At 42.8% G+C, this 17,738-nt stretch overlaps 1 protein-coding gene across 1 annotated transcript; it reads left to right on the plus strand.

Moving 5' to 3' along the window:
* The first annotated feature begins 8,066 nt into the window (after window positions 1-8,066).
* Window positions 8,067-17,002, plus strand: HPF1 (histone PARylation factor 1). The gene is made up of 8 exons (XM_072863102.1): window positions 8,067-8,220; window positions 9,455-9,614; window positions 11,220-11,406; window positions 11,905-12,003; window positions 13,056-13,206; window positions 13,912-13,999; window positions 14,632-14,804; window positions 16,743-17,002. The coding sequence occupies exons 1-8, from the start codon at window positions 8,164-8,166 to the stop codon at window positions 16,872-16,874; spliced, it is 1,047 nt and encodes a 348-aa protein (XP_072719203.1). The 5' UTR covers window positions 8,067-8,163; the 3' UTR covers window positions 16,875-17,002.
* Window positions 17,003-17,738: the final 736 nt, after the last annotated feature.

Genomic DNA, 17,738 nt, shown 5'->3' on the forward strand with positions numbered 1-17,738 from the left:
CTGGCCTTTTAGACATACTGTATTTGCAGCTTCCCAGTGGAGTCTGTAGTAACTGTGTTACTGTGCTAAGGGCAGATTTGGCCCTGATGCGAAAGGGGTGGCAAGCCCAAGACTTCAGCAGGTCTGCATCAGGGGGGGACGCCAGGCTCCACCTTCTCCTACCACCATCCTGATAAGAGGGTTGTTTCCTGATACTGGGCATAAGCCTGCCTTAGACAGTGCTATTGTCTTTGAATATGCTATAACCACAGAGGAGGGCTTTAGACATATTTCCCTGCTGTGGCATTTGTTTATGGTAGCTTATGATATCAAGACAGATGAATGGGAAATGGGATCACATAAAACAGAGTTGGCTATTTTGTCAGTGCTATCTACGTTGTGCAATGGCACAGCATAGCAATCCCAGGTGAGCATCATACTTGACTGGTTCCAGAACTGGAAACAGTAGAGCTGTGTCAGCACAGTGCTGCACCTGAATTAATTAGTCATGCTTATAGACAGAAAGCTAACTTATTTGGGAACAGACTGTGCTAATGCTACACAGCTCTAAGCACTGAAGCTGTTAGCTGGGAATGGCACAGTGAGAATACGCAAGGTTCTGTGTTACTAGCTAGGAGAGGTCTACAGCAGAATTCTACTGTACTGTTGCCCTGGAAGCCATATGGAGTGGAAACATCTGAGTAGGTCTGAGGGAAGAGCCTTGAATATGAACACAAGTCCAAAGTCAATATTATACTTTAGCACTGCCTCTAAGATTTATGCTAAACCCAGCTTTTGTTCCTTTTAATATTTTGTGGTTGCCAGGGTGCCCAGAAAAATGCAAGAAGAAATGTTTCTTAGAGAAGCTGCTAAATATAATTGGATTGTTCACCCTAAACTATACACTAAATCCTCAGATTTAGGGACTCTCAAAGCAGTAATGACTACAAAATTTATTATTTGAGTGGTTTATCTGAAAACGTAAACTACTGTCTCTCAGGATGTTACAAAAATGGATTTACCCTGTTCCTAAAGGAGTCTTGCCAGTCAGTCAGTTATAGCCAGCAATTCTGTCTCTAAAGACCAGATAATAGGAATATGATCAACTCACCCAACCTTAGACCATGAAGAAAAAGGAAAGAAGGAATTATACTGAGTTGCTTGCATCCTGACTCACTCTAGCCTAAGCCAAAATGACTCAGAGCCACTGTTTTCCACCCTCTCATCCCATTACCTGTTGGGGGAGGAAACCAAGGCGTATGTACTAGATGAAATGTTAATGTCATCAGTCAACACTTAGTGAACACATACTGTTTCATTATTTGTAGTGATTGTTATCCTAACATCTGGTGACAGCAGAATGTGAATTATTCTATATGTTAGGAGACTGTCCTATGAAAACAGGGTTCTGAAACTGAAGATTGGGAAGCAATGTGTATAAATATCAGTAAATATGAAAGACATGACAGTCTTGGAAGTTACTAATGGTAAAGCAATGTATGCAGGGTTTGTCTTGGTGGTAAGCATGTCTGTCAAGGGATTCTTCTTTCATATTAAAAACATGAAGCCTCACAAGGGGGTTTCTACTAAGAAGCCATTGATTAAAATAACTTGCTGTTAGATTACTTTTATTTTTATGTATCAGACCAAAGATATTTTTCATTTATTGCCTCCAGTGGCACCTATTTGACTTCATACACTTTATCTTCCTTACCTGTATGCTGTATTTTGCACATATGCAGGAAATGGTTTAAACTGAAAAGGTACAGATTAAGAGAAGCACAATACCCATAAATGACAAAAGAACATAACTGGAAAAATAAATCTTGTACCTCTATTGCCTGGCTCAGAAAACTATCCTACTAGAAATAAAATTGGATTAGACTTACTAACTCAATGGCCCTACTTTTGTTGGGAGAACCACTTTTTTGGATATGTATTCACAGTAGGAGCCCCTTATAGGAGTAGATTCTTACGGGAAGACTCTTTAACTTCCTGGGATAATACGTTCAGCTGAACTGTGCCTCACTGCTGCTTTGAACATACATAGCTGTGCTTCCAAGTAAACAAGGCAACTTATAATGTCTATGGCTATCTGTAAAACTTAACTGGTAGGTATAGCAAATGGTCCTACATAAACTGCAGTTCTGTACAATCACAGGACTAACAAGTAATTTAAATGCAGAATAGTGTCAATGTAGGGGTCAGCATTCCAAGCACTAATTTATGTGATCAGAATGGTTTCCCTATATTCAAAATAGAGCAGAAAGAAAGACTTTGGCTTGCAGTAAAATACTATTGCCACCTTAAAATCATAGTCTATTACTAGCTGTCAGATCTAAATAAATAGTGGTTCAAAAATGCTGGATTACAGCAGTACCAAGCTGTGAGTTTAGATTCTTGTCAAGAGCAGTTATTGCAAGGCTCACTGAATTGATGCCAAAATAATATTAATCACTATACTAAAATGTATAGCTAACTTCAAGTCCTTCACTGCAAGACTACTGTGTACCTTCACCCATATTCTGTTTTAAACATTCACAATACAAAACAACCTGAAGCCTCCAGGATTTCTCAGGAAATATATGTTCTGCAGTATCATGATGAGTTTCCTTCCAGTGACATGACTCTTGCCCCCCCCCCCCCTCCCTCCCCCCCTCCTCCCACTGCATTTTCTTCTTTCATTCATCCTGATGTATATAGCCTACCTCACAGAATTGCAAGGGGAGCTGGCAGGGATCCAGAACAACCTGCCAGCACAGGCAGCAGTGAGGTGGTGACTCAGCAGAGGCACTGTGTGTCTTTGCAGTCTGCTGCAGCACTGCTCACCCACAACCTTCTTGGAAGCAAATCTTGTCTTTGACATTGAATGTGTCCACAGTTCCTACTCATCCTTACTTTGATGGAAGTGAGGACGTGTCCTCCTCTGAACCTGAAAACATGGAGCTGCCCTACAGAAGCTAATAACCCAAGGAATAGAGGCTCTGTGTGATCTGAGGATTATTTGAGGCTTAACCTGAGAAGGCGGCTGGCAATTCTGTAAAGCAACTCATTAAGAACCAGACCTTCACTTAAACTGCAGTGTTAAACCTATTTTACAATAGCATAATTTCACTGCATTTGTGCCACACTGCATTCAGTACAACCCCAACATGACAGCTGACGTGCACAAAAATCCAACATACTTCCTACACATGCTGGGATTATTTAGACTAAGATTAAATTATCTGGTGTTCAGAAACAAGATGTCTACTTTTAAAGGAGTTATATTGAATGGTATTAAAGGACATCAACGTGGCCAATCATGTATTAAGATACTTATTTTTTTGTCTTTGTTCTTCAAACTGCTTTTTTAATTAATTTAAATGGCTCCCTCTTGTGGCAAGAGAAATGCAGTATCATGTTCCTTGGCAAAAACCAGTCCTCGAACAGAAATTAGAATTTATGTATATTTATACTGCATAGTCATCAGTACATTGTGCTGACTGATGAGGAGACTACACACACCTATCCCTTGCTGCTTAGGTACTCTTGAAACTACCTAAAAAAGTACCTAAGCATGATTTAAACTGCTACCTTTTAGTTGTATATGCTGAAGGACAGGGAAAAATAGATTGTGAACCATATGTATTGTGCCCCATCTAACTTGCTAATGCAGACTAGACTATATTGTGTCTCAGAACTCTGTCTTTTAAATATAAATCTCTGGAATATCTCAGCACAGAATATCTGGATAACATAGCTTAATTTATTTCTGATGTTTTTCACAGGTGAGCAAATCTGAACCTTGTAAGGGGTGGGAGGAAAGCAATCAACTCTAGAGGAAAGCTGTGAGCATAAATGAGTCAGTGAGTGGCAGTGAGGAAGCATAAATTGGATTTCAACAACCCTGCAAGTTGTCTTTCCTTCTTTCTCGTATCTACTAGCTGATAAAGCTTTCACTTAGGCTTTTAACTCATGAAGGCTTTCTTCACCATAATTAATAGGTATAAAACTCTGAAATGAAGAACTGATATTTTGTCATAGCATGGGGCATACTTTAGTAACTTTGGATATTAAGCAATAATCTTGCAAATGGACATAGAGGAAAAATCCTCATAAAATACACTAAGGTCTTGGTGACCTCAAGGGGCAAATTAATGTATACACAGGAAGTATCTACCACAGCTTTTGACAAAGCAGGGCTGAAAAGTTTTGTTTCAAGACAACAGACTCCTGTTCTGTAGTTTCTTACAAAATCTGTTACTGCATAGTTATGAATTTAAAGAAAAAAAAGCTATGCTCACTGCAGAGTAGGACTAATCATACAGATGGCTTTAGAGCTTGATAAAGCTACTTTCTAGACTAATCTCTTGAGATAATCTCTGTTTATGCTGATTCAGAAGTCTGATGGCATAGATAGACACAGGAAGCTATGTTTACTAGTTTGAAGGACGGGGCTATAAAATACTATATTGTAAACTCTGCTTTAGTTGCTTATCCTTCTTTGTAAAAAGTCTTCCATGTTACAGCCTTACAGGTTGTTAACAGAATGAATGACAACATGACTACCAATATCAAATTATATATGTTTTTCAAATCTAGGACTTGAGAAGTGAGAACAAATTATTTGGAGGTAGATACATGCAGATGGAGTTACCACTTATTCACATAGAGCAAAAAAAATTACTATGGTGCACTGAATAATCATTCAGCATCTCACAGCTTCTCTTTTTAGGGGCTTGCATGGTGGCACCCCACAATCTATTTCCATACTTCAGAGAAGAACTGATGAGGATAGGCTTAACTGAAGAATAACTGAGAGGGTTTATCAAACCTAAAGTGTGTACTTAAGCTCAAAACTGCTGTTCTGAAAACATCTTATCAGCTGCCACCTGGGACTAGATACATCTAACCTAAAAAATACCCTTTTATCTATCCAGTCATGCAGAGTCAGCTTTCTAAACATAACCACCACCGTGATCTTAATGGAACCAAGCTAGCTGCCTTGTATTGCAAGCCTGATGGGACAGGATGAAGCAACTGGGCATTTCATTACCTCATGATTCTCATGAGGTACTTGTTCCAAAATTGTTTGGAAGATTTCTATAAAAGGATTATGAGTTGCACTATATATACATACACACATATATATACACATAAAAATATTTTTTAAAGCCCATTTCATCTTAAATATGGCCAAACACTGCTACTCTTAACCAATAATCTAGTGGCTAGAGTACCTGCCTGGAAAGTGTGAGAGACAGAGTTCTTCAGGTGGAGAGTATTTAGTATCTTCCCTCCTGGATTCTGTGTCTGTCTTTCCTGGGGTGTCACCAAACTGCAGGGTATTCTAGAAAAGAGATGTTCTCAGACTTTAATAGCTTGTGTGGAGAAAAGAATAAAAAAATCGACTGATCAATAAAGCTCGCAAGAGCTGCATCTTCAGTGAAGTGGTAAGTGTCTTCCAAGTTAGGCTTTTGAGACCTAGCACCAATATTAACAATAAGCCAACACAGGAGTATTTTTCTAGTTAACTTGCATTTTTGCCAGCATAGATTTGCCTTGTGAGATATTGACATACCTAACATGGGGCCACCACAAGTTTTTCATGCCTCCATTACAATATTTTGCATTATAGAGAAAGAAGTAAGAGGCAAATGTCAATCTCCTAAGTTTTTGAAGTTCTGCACCTGTAAAAAGGTTCTGTTTTCTTCTTGAAACAAAATAAAGGTAGAAGCTTTCATGCTAACTTCATTTACTTGTTTTGTAGCAGAAGACTAATGTGGCAGGGATACACACTTGAGACTCTAGGCTAAATCATGAAGGATGCTTGGGCTATCCTTCCCATGTCACTTTTGCATTTACCTTAGTAAAAATGTAATTGTGGAACTGAAAATGGTTATGCGAAGGGTTTCTCTCAGTACAAACTGAAAGGAGAACAGGAGGGCATGATAAGCATCTGCAAAGCTACAGGTTGGAGGTAAGGTTAACTCCTTAATTAACCTCATCTTGCAATAGGGAGAAAGCTTATCCTGAAATAGTAATGGGTGACAGAACTTAGCATATATTAGCTTTAATACTAAAATGGGAAATATTGGTGCCTTCAGTGTCATTGAACCAGTTTGCTGCATGAGGTTGGAATTCAGGTAAACTAAGCTAGGGTATAAAATGGATACTTGTGATGGGAGTGGGGGAAGCATGCCTTTATTCTAAAGTCACCTAGAATACCTTCTACCAAGCTACTGAGGAAAATGTAATTCCTTTGGGTGCCATTTTGTCTAGCCTCCACTATGGTTAAGGTTTGGTATACTAGAAATTATGGAGTGAGAGTAATATTAGAGAGCATTTCCCAAAGAAACCTCAGGGCAGTTCTTTTCACAGTTTTCAGGAAGAAAATTAGGTTTGTGGTTCATTAGTGAGCTTTTGTACCTTGTTTCTGCTTAACCTCATGTTATGAAACACAATTCATCCCTTAAACAAGGCTTGGATTTGAAATTTAATATTCCTTTCTTATGTGTGCAGGATCTTATAAGCAAACAATTTAATATGTATGCTGATTTAAACAACAGTTTTCCAGCTGAAGGAGACTTTGTCACTGATTGTCCTGTATCTATATGATATCAACCCATGGTTTCTATGAAGTGCCTAGCTGTTTTTACATACAGGAAATAACATCATCAGTCAGGATCAAGTTTCCTGTGATGCTGCTTGTAACTTTTAATAGTGAATGCTGTAGACAAAATTATCAAGCTTTTGTTAGTTGCATAACTGTCAATGTCATATGTGGTTGAAAGGCACTGCAGCTTATTCCTAGACCTAAGCTAATAATCTGTACCACAGCAAATAACTACAACTGTAATGGATTGCAAGACAAAAAAACCCCACTGGATTTATGCCATATATGCATCTTCGCTGAACACACACTGCACACCAGAAAGAATTCCGGTAGCTAAACTACATTATACTTCTTTAAATAAAACCACTGCAATCTGACTTATTGAAACAAAACAGTGAAGGTTTATATATAACTAGCTTCCCACTACCTCCTTCTGTGCTATTGGTTTTCTAGGCTTTTCTATGCAAAGCGTTTCAGCAATATACTTAAATGAGTGGATGTTGCATAATATGATTATGTGCTTTTCTAAACTGAGGAATGTGTCCCACTTGCTGCATGTTACACATTGCTGCCTTGATTCTTTCATTGGAAGAGAAATTATGTGATGACACTTTTATATTCCTGGCAGCTGTCAAATGCTAAAGCAGAAGCTTAGGGGATTGGGTTTTTTTCCTTTTTCTCTGTACTGAAAACTAGTATAACTTTATCTCTTATGGTTTTTAGCTCTGAAGGGAAAGATTACATTTGATTCAGGTAATCTTTTTTTTTCTCCGTCTCACCCCAATATACTACCCTAACTTGTATACAGGAATTCGCACGTATGTGTAATTAGGGTAAAAAAAAAAAAATCAGCCTCCGAAGTGTATATTGGCAGTCCTGAGATGAGCTAGCCTACTACTGAGAGAACATGGCTGTAAGCTTCCTGACTTGATCTCTAGCACCCAGATCCAGCCACAGGCGTGTTCGCAATCACGGGTTAAGCGCGTTCGTTCTTTTCCCACCTCGTTCCCCCCTCAAACGCCGTGAAGCTTGCTCTAGCCCGGGGCTAACACAGGCTACGGCTGTGTGCCTTCTTCCCGCCCCCTCTAATCCCCCTTTTCTCGCCAGCCAACTCCGGAACGGGCTGGCTGCGGAGCTGATGCGTAGATGTAAAACTGCGTATCGACCTTGCAAAAGCGCTTCTTCACCTCCCAGCAAGGTGTCTACGTGGGAAGGCAGGAAGAAGGGCGCTGTGCCACCCCCGCCGCCGTCTCCTCGGGCTGGGGCTCCGTCCCCTCAGCGGGCGGGGGCTGGTGGCGGTGGCCGAGCCGGCCCCCTGCCAGGCTCCTCCTTTCTCCCCGAGACACCCGCTAACCCGCTCCCTCCTGGCCTTCTGGGGGGCGGCTACTCCCGGCCCCTCCGGGGTACCCCCCTCCTGCGGGCGGACATACCGATGCCGCACCGCCGTTAACGGCCCCCCGCCGGCCGGTGCGCGAGGAAGTGGGTGTGGCTGGCCAGGCGCACGCCGCCGCCTGCGCACGCGCGGAGGCGCAGTGCGCGACCTCGGAAGCGGCGGGGAGGGCGGGTGCGATGCGGCCGGCGGGAGCATGACAGGTGGCGGGAAGCGGAGGCCGCGCGGGGCGGCGGGCCCGGCCGGCGAGCAGGTGGCCGTTAGCCGGGGGGGGAACGGGACGGGACACAGGACACTTGGCGGGGGGGGGGGGGGTCGCCGCGCCTGAGGGGGCCGGGCCTGCCAGCGGGGCCCGGCCCTGCGGGGGTCGCGGGGACCGGCAGCCGTGGCCCGAGGCACCCCCGGGCCTGGGGGGCAAGCTCCGAGGGCGGCGGTCGTGGGGCCGTAGGCCTGAGTCGGCGCGGGTGCCTTGTTGTAGTGCCGGGCCTCTGCCTCTCGTTCTGGTTTGCTCCGTAGCTTTGAGGAGAGCTCCTGGGCTCCTCGTTCTCCAAGAGGGGAGCGTCTCCCCGGTACCCCGGCTTCTCCCGGGTGGCCGCCGTGTTTCAGGTGTGCTGTAGACAGCAACCGCCCCAGCCTCCTCGTCCGCCCGGGGTGCCTGCTGGTAGTAACAAGTACTCGGGGTAGAGTTAAGTACCTGATGGCGGCCCACTTAAGAGGTGAAATGTCTGCCTCATTGTAGTATCCTAACAAGAGACAAAAACCTTGCTCTTTTTTTAATTGTTGTTGTTATCCTTCAAAACAAGGGGATAACGATTCCTACCAATTCATGGAGCTTTACGAGGTAGTTGAGGTTACCGCTTTAGTGGTGTGCATGCTTGAATGGGTCATTTCCTAGCCTGTTTCAGTTCATGTTACATCATTTTTTTTAAAAACAACTTAAACTTTAAGCTACTTTTAAAATGCTGTACTGTAAACTGCACCGGTTCAGACGTTGAATAGCAGAGTAGTTCCGATAGTAGAGACTTGGAGGATTTTTGTTGTGTCATTTAACCAGACATGACAAAATAATATCCCTACTTCCAAATGTCTGCAAAACACACGAGTTTCTTGGATACAAGCTGCTGTGTGATTGGAAATGGTTATTTTAAAATAATGTAGAACTTAGATTAAACCTTGGGGCTGCTTAGTCCTTTGATTAACTAATAAAAGCACTTCTGTTGGTTATATTGACCCATTAATATCAAAGTAGCACTTTGTTATTTCATGCATGTTTATCATATGTCTCGGATAATGCACTTTTAAGGGATTCTGTCCAAAACAGATGCTCTAATCAGTATATATACTGGTTTAAGTAACACGCATGACTTAATGGTCTAAATCATTGGTCCTCCATTAATACAGAATTTTTGTAAAATCCTTTAGTAGAACTGACAGGAAGCAATTACATGAACTTCGGTTTGGTTTTGTTTTGTTTTTTTTATCTGCAGTGTGAAAAAAATGGAGATGTCAAGAAGAGAAGGTCAAATCAGGCAGATATCCCCGATAATCTTCGTCAAGAAGCAGAAACATGCTATCAGCTTAGACTGCCTGAAGACTTCTATCAGTTTTGGAAGTTCTGTGAGGAACTAGATCCTGAGAAACCAAGTGGTGGGTTTTTAAATATTTTTTTTTCCTTTTCTAACTTTCACTCTCAAAAAGAGCCTGAAGGCAGGCAAACTGGAGGTGGTCAGATGCATTCTAATGCTGCTTCAGTTTTCAGTTAAGATGCAGGATATTTACATGAGTGTAAACAAAGAATACTGGAGATAATCACAAAGATGTCGGTACACTTCAAGCTTTCTAAAATATAACTACTTAATAGTGTAATACAAAGGGATTAAATGTTGTCTAAATCTGCCTTTCTTGCAAGTACATTTAAAGTGTTTAGTATGGAACTGAAGTTTCTTCATATCAATCCAGGTTTCAGCTTCCCCAATTTTATTATATAACAGAATGTGGCACCCCTAGGTGCTCTAGAAATGACAGTTTCTTTTAGAATCATAGAATGGTTTGGGTTGGAAGGGACCTTTACAGGTCATCTAGTCCAACCCCCCTACAATGAGCAGGGACATCTTCAACGAGATCAGGTTGCTCAGAGCCCCATCCAACCTGATCTTGGATGTTTCCAGGGATGGGGCACCTACCACCTCTCTGGGCAACCTGTTCCAGTTTTACCACCCTCACTGTGAAAAATTTCTTCCTTATAGCTAGTCTGAATCTACCCTCTTTTAGTTTAAAACCATTACCCCTTGTCCTGTTGCAACAGGCCCTGCTAAAAAGTTTGTCCCCATCTTTCTTATGGGCCCCCTTTAAGTACTGGAAGGCTGCAATAAGGTCTCCCCAGAGCCTTCTCTTCTCCAGGCTAAACAACCCCAACTCTCTCAGCCTTTCCTCATAGGAGAGGTGTTCCATCCCTCTGATCATTTTTGTGGCCTTCCTCTGGACTCGCTCCAACAGGTCCATGTCTCTCCTGTGCTGAGGACTCCAGAGCTGGACGCAGTACTGCAGGTGGGGTCTCACCACCGCAGAGTAGAGGGGCAGAATCACCTCCCTCAACCTGCTGGCCACGCTTTTTTAGATGCAGCCCAGGATATGGTTGGCCTCTGGGCTGCGAGTGCACATTGTTGGCTCATGTCCAGCTTTTCATCCACCAGTACCCCCAAGTCCTTCTCCGCAGGGCTGCTCTCAGTCCCTTCATCCTCCAGCCTGTATTGATACCAGGGATTGCCCTGACCCAGGCAAAGGGCCCTGCACTTGGCCTTGTTGAACCTCATGAGGTTCACACAGGCCCACTTCTCAAGCTTGCCCAGGTCCCTCTGGGTGGCATCCCATCCCTGAGGTGTATCAGCTGCACCACTCAGCTTGGTGTCATCTGCAAACTTGCTGAGGGTGCACTCGATCTCGCTGTCAATGTCATTGATGAAGATATTGAACAGCACTTGTCCCAGTACGGACCCCTGAGGGACAGCACTTATCACTGATCTCCATCTGGACATTGAGCTGTTGACCACTACTTCTTATGAGAAGTGTAATAACCTAACTCTTGAATGAAAGCTATCTGAATAAAAGAATGCCTCAGCTTTCCTTGTCTTGTAAAAACAGTGTTTGACTGTTTGCATTTATGGAAGCTTTTGATACCTGAGTGACATAGGAACTTCTTGGTTTAGATATGCACCCACCAGAAGGTAAACCAGTTCATGCTTTGCTTTTCAGATGCACTTGTGTCAAGTGTTGGACTTACGCTGGTTGGACCATATGATATTCTTGCTGGAAAACATAAAAAAGCAAAATCGACAGATCTGGACTTCAATCTTCATTGGAGATTCTTCTATGATCCCCCAGAATTCCAGACTATACTTGTCGGGGATAGCAAAACACAGTATCACATGGGATATTTCAGGTATTTTTAATATATGCTCTTGCTGGACTATAATTATGTGTAGCTTTTTCTCCTCTGTTTTCCATGAGACAGGATTTGAGAACTGTGCACTATCACCAAACAATCTTTTTTCTCCTGTAATAGGATAGTAACACATGGGTTGATATCTTTTATTAAAAAAGATCAACAATATTGGAGTTGAAGACTAGATTTAAATATTTATTAAACTACCTCTCCCCACCCTCCAGAGCACCTTCACTTATTAATCTTTAAGTTTTGCCATGACACTTAGAAGGAAAAGTCAAGCCTTATGAAATAAAGGGAATGTGTATTCTCTCTGCATGTATTGATACAAGCTTCTTTCAAAGCCATGCTGTAAGATTTTAGAGCTGTAGATCTAAGGGTGTTTCTTGTTAGGTTTCTGAAGGAGATAGCATGGTGAGGAGGCAAATTGATTTTACTTTGAAATAGGAGAAATGGACACAGCTTAACTATTTGTGTGTACTTTTTTGTAAATAGGGATGTGCCAGATGAGCTTCCAGTGTGGGTTGGTGCAAATGAAGCTAAGAAGGGCTGTGTGATTTCACAAGTTGGTGATAACGTCTTTGCCGCAGTCAAGTAAGGTTCATATTTACTTCTATTTATAAAAAGTAGAGTAGAAGAGAAACTATTAATCGGGAGATGTGATGTGGAATAACGCAGCTAACTCTTGTATCTTTCTTTCTCAAGAAACCTTTGCTTATTTTTGGTTCCTGCTAGCCAGTTTAATGGTACTCTTAAAAGCCTTAATAGGCTTCTTGACAGTGTTTTCCTTTTACAAGTAAAATGGATAAGTGTTAATTATCCCATTCTTCAAATATATTGGAAGGGATAGGCTCTATAGGAAAAAGAAATGCCCACTGGGTGTGTTAAAATACTTTATAAGTAAAGAAAGGACATCTCAAACAGTGGTGAAGGAAATCTGAATATTGTGCTAAATGTGTAGCGTCTAGCTCCTGTTCTTGCCTACATAAAAGTACATTATTTTTGTATATAATGAATGACTGCAAGAAGTACCATTTCTGACCTGGGGCAGGATAACGCTTATATGGATATGTAATTCACTATGATTCATGAAGCTTTACATGGTCCTGCATCATGAATTTAAACAACAGATTTCATGACCTGTCAGTTTAAAAATGGAAAGCTCTCTAAGGACAGACGCGTGTCAGTAAGTGAAAGCATACTGAAGAAAAGCTTCTGCAAAAGAACCCTTGTGTAGTGCAGAGTTAAATGAGGACATTTGTTTTGAAAGCATCATGATGAAACTCATAAATATGTATTTATGCGCGTGACTTGGATGACAAATAGTGTATACAGCACTGAAGCAGTAAACTGAATTCTTAAGATAGAAAGCTGAACAGCTACTGAGTCCAGGAGAATCCTCAGCACCTGCAGATTGCATAAACTGTATTGTAATGCAAATACAGATAGGAAATGCCGAAGTACTGTCTGCGCCAAACTCTTTTTCTTTCTCGTTGTTAAGAGGCTTGCATTCCCAAGTCTGTGTGTATAAATAAACCCATGACTGCTAATCTTTATTATAAGGTTTGGAGATTTAGTGATTGGAAGGCTATTCACTTGTTTGTTTTTTGTTAAGTTCTTTTAAGACATGTTTCTTCTGTTTGCAGATTATTTTTGTCAAAAAACCTTAAGGAAGTGACTGATAAAAAGAAAAATGCTATTTTGAAAGACATAGATGAAAAACTAACAAGAACAGCAAAAGAACTGGGTTATTCTCTGGAACAAAAAACCATGAAGATGAAACAGAGAGATAAGAAAGTATGACTTTCCTGATCCACTGAAGAGAACTAAGTTCTGTTAAACTTTTTTCATTTACTTGCCTTTTTAAAAATTTTTTATTTTTCTTCCTAGTCAGTAAAGATGCTTCATTTAGGAATTTCCAGAGCTAATCAGCTCTCTCTATAAAACTTTAGGAGAGGGAAGATTAATAGAAGTGTGTTCTAAATAAAATAGGATTAAATCAAAACACTTCACTCTTGTAAACCATAGCTTGGCATTCAATTAAAGAAAAAAAAAAACAACAGTAAGGGAAATAGTCTAAAAACTAAAACAAATGGGGAGCATGGAAAAAAACCTGCTTCAAAGTGAAGATTCATGTAAACAGTTGGGTTGGATCTGTTGGAAACGGGAACATTAAGGGTGGTATGGATTAGTAATAGGGTTTTTTTGCAGACCTATCAGAAATAATTATGGTAGGGGGTGACTCAATAAATGTAGTACAGTGCTACACAAGTGACTACAAGGATTCCTAGATTTCACAACTTGGCTGAAATGGAGTTTCCAGTTATTTTAGTAAAGTATAAAAGTATTAAAAGTAACTGCTATATACTTTAAAACTAAGTTGATGTCCTGGAGCCTGGACACTATATTAGGTTTGACCATCAGTAGTCAGGCGTTAATGTTTAGTGAGGTGAGTGGTTTTATGACTTAGTGCTGTATTCAGTTTCCTGTCTCTTCATTTAGGTGGTGACCAAAGCATTTCATGGAGCAGGCCTAGTTGTTCCGGTAGACAAAAATGATGTCGGATACAGAGAACTTCCCGAAACAAATGGTAAATATCTTGTTTACTATATTCTTCTACTTTATTTAAGTAAACAACCTTCAGTCATACAGCTCCTCTGCAAAAACCAAACTGCTTTCCTATTTCCTACTTGAAGAATATGAGTGGTGGGAGTAAAAGGCAGGAGTCTTAACCATCACACTTGAGCTCAAAGTATTTTCTTTAAACGAACCAGATGAGAATCAATGAAACATGCTAAATCTGAAATAATTCCTGAAGTAGTAGTTGAGACAACCCTCTCTTTTTTTATTGGCACTCTTTTATTGGCTCTCTTTTTTATATGCGGGAAGTAGATCCAAAGAACTGATCTACATTCAGGGATTTGTGGGTTTATTTCTTCACCCCCCTCTTCTCCCAGTGTTGTTCTAATCAGAATCAGTTCCTTGATGCAAGTTCACCACACAAATGCTCGTATCTATATGGGGAACTGAGACAGATGGGTATGGGGTAGGAATGAGCAGCAAAGGGAAAGGGGGAAGCTCTTTCACCAGCAGCTCAGGGTGTGTCCGCTTAGTCTTCATGTAAGTGTGACACACATGTATGTTTTTGCCACAAACTACTTCTGTGCAATATTAAATTTATTTATTTAAACTTCTAAATATTTCTGCTTTTGTTTTTTGCAGCTAATCTCAAAAAAATTTGTAAGGCCATTGTTGATGCTCCTACTGATGATGAGAGACTGAAGGCCTTTGCACCCATTCAAGAAATGCTCACCTTTGTTCAGTTTGCTAATGATGAATGTGATTATGGAATGGGATATGAACTGGGTGTGGACCTGTTTTGCTATGGATCACATGTGAGTACTGCAACAACCATACTTTGCAAAATTAGGCATTATTTTATGCATGGACTGGGAGCTGTTCTGTGTCATAGATCTTTATTCCCAACTCTGTCGCATAATTATCCCTAGGAATCATGAAAGCCTACAAGAATATTCTTAATTTGTGAAGACTGTTAAAAAGTCACACTTGTGACACCATTCCATGTTCAATTTAAAATTGCGTGTATGGAAAGCACAATTATGCTATCCAGAAGCATTTAAATAGCATTTAACCGTTGTGATTTGGCATGCATAATACAAGGAGTTGTTGTTAGACTCTTAAAAATGCAGAGTGTGTGATCCAGATATACTGAATAGCTATAGCCCCCTGTCCCCAACTACTTGTATGGGCACAAGCACTCATGTTCAGCTGGATCAAGAAACAGACTGATGTTTGTAGTAACACCAGCAAAAAAAAAAGGAGCCTAAGTCAGTTGCCTGCCTACACTGCCTGTATGGCTGTGTAAAAGACCTCCCAGCAGCTAGCTGCATCTCCATGTTTCTAATATCTCTCTTTCTGGTTCTGTGTTAACAGAATGTCATAAGTAAGCTGATTGAGTCAATCACATGTAAAGATTCTGCTTAACACTTTTTGGTCTGTATTAGCCACTGCCCCACTGATGAAAAGGGTCACGTCTGTAATAAATCTATGGCTAGGAAGTAACGTATAAAGAAGCTTCAATGTAAGTGCAGTGTGAACAGATGGGCATAGAAACACCCATGCAAAATAGCTTCTTTTAGTAGAAACAGTATTGGCTAAGGGGCGCTCCAAAGCATCATGTAGAAAGATTAAAAAATCTTGCAGTACTAAATGTAGGCCCAGAAAAGTTGTGCTCAACACTAGTTAAAATATTTAGCCACTGAAATGAAGAAAATTTGCTGCTCTGTCCATACGCTGTTAAATCACTAATGTGTTTCTTAGATTTCCTGCCCTGCTCTTGTAAGTTCCCTACAGCATCTGGGAATGTGTTGTATTTCCCTCTATCCTGTGTATTTTAGGGCCCTTTCTTCACTGACTGCGCTGCTTCAGCTGCTTAATTCCTTCCTACATCTGGAAGGGCTGTGAAGGAAATAGTTACTCCCAGTTGGCTGAGTAGGTGGAGGCAAAACCCCATCTCTCACGCTTCGTGCTTCTCGGCACATGAGATTAACTACTGACAAACTTGTGCAATGAATAATTATGTCTTCACAGCATTGTGACATGGCCTGATACTTATCTTATGCAGCAGTTTGAAACAGCTATAATTTTGCAGCTATTTTCTGAAAATAGAAACCTCACTTCATTTTCTAGTTTAGTAAACAGAAAGGAAAAACAATGGCTTTGCACATAAATAACACCACGGTTGGCCCCAGCATTTTTACCTGGCTGTAGACACTTAGAGCTGCTTTCCATTCTGACAAGAGCTCTGTGTGCAGAGCCAGAAGAAACTCTGACACTTCATGTGTAGCCCAAGACACAAAATGATTTAAACCTCTTTCCCGTCATAGATGTACAGTGGGCTTACGTGTACAGTAACCATCACAAACGCTAAATACGCTCTGACTGCTACACGTTTGAAGCACTGAAATAGTTACTGAGTACTGTTGTGATCCCCTGGAGCTGTGGGGTGTGACGGGACGAGGGACTTCAACCGCAGGCTCGACATCTCCATGCCTTGAATAGCTATCATCTCTTGCCTTGCTAAAAATACATTTCCATCTCTCAGGGCAGCAGTTGAGGTAACCCGGCCTGACCTCGCTGTGGCCCTTACAGGTGTAGCGTGGCTGTGTGCTCAGCCCTTTCAGGGGTGGCTGAAGGACCCTTTCGGGGGTGGTGCAGTTTGAAGTGGCAGAGCCTTCAGGTCGGGCTGCTCCCGCGGTACAAGCAAGGCCACTGACCCCCAGGGCTGCTCTTGTTTTCCCTCTCGCCTACAGTACTTCCACAAGACGGTGGGCCAGCTGCTGCCTCTGGCTTACACCCTGCTGAAGAGGAACCTCTTTGCCCAGATCATCGAGTCGCACTTGGCCAACCGGCGGGAGGAGAAGGTGGACCAGCTCACGCCCTGAGCGGGGCCCCCAGGGGCGGGCGTTCTTGCGTTCCCGGGCGTGGGGTTTTCTCCGTGGCGGTGCGTGTGCGCGGTGGCTGTACCCCGCGGGGCCGTTCCCGCCGCCAGTAAAGCTGTTCTGAGAACGGAGCCGCCTCTCCGTGCTGCCTGCTCGCACCAAACCGCCGGGGGGGGTTGGCCTGCGCATGCGCTGGGGCGGCGGGGGGCGCGTCATGTGCCACTACTGCGGCAACCTGCGGGCGGAAGTTGTCGCGCGTGAGGCTGGGCCTGGCTGTCCCGCGGCCGCGCCCCGGAGGGGCACCGCTCCCGCGGCAGCGGGGGGACTCGGCCGGGGGGGAGGGGGGGGCGGCTCACCAGCGGAGCCTCCGCCGGCCGTGGCCTAAAGCCGCGGCCGCCGTCTTCGGAAGAGCGCCGGCACCCCGAAGGAGAGCAGGGGCTTTCGGGCGCTCAGCGCTCTGAGAGCCGGCGGGGAGGAGCGCGGCTGGTGGCCTCCGCTCAGCGCTGGATCCATCCGTCAGTGCCAGGTCACCCTGCTTCCCCTGCGGCCGGGACTTGCTGCCTGTGCCTGCAGCTCAAGCTTGGGCATAGGGACAGCTGAAGTACAGCGTTTGGGTCATTCTCCGTTCTCTGCTCTCCTCCGTCTCTCAGCCTGAAGCGAAGCCTAGCCCACTCAGCGTTGCTGTGCCGCTTACTGTAAGGAAGCCCAAGAAGGGCGGGTTACTATTTCATGTTCCTTAGAGAAGCTGTAGGCAGCGGGGAAGTGATTCGATCATGGACTTGTTTGGTGTAGCTGAGTCGCAGCCAGCTGCTTATTTACACCTACCCAACCCCATTTCCTTGCTCTCTCTGATTTTTACTGGCGCTG

This window comes from Ciconia boyciana, chromosome 5 (assembly GCF_034638445.1).
Source record: "Ciconia boyciana chromosome 5, ASM3463844v1, whole genome shotgun sequence".
In the NCBI taxonomy this organism is placed as follows: domain Eukaryota; kingdom Metazoa; phylum Chordata; class Aves; order Ciconiiformes; family Ciconiidae; genus Ciconia; species Ciconia boyciana.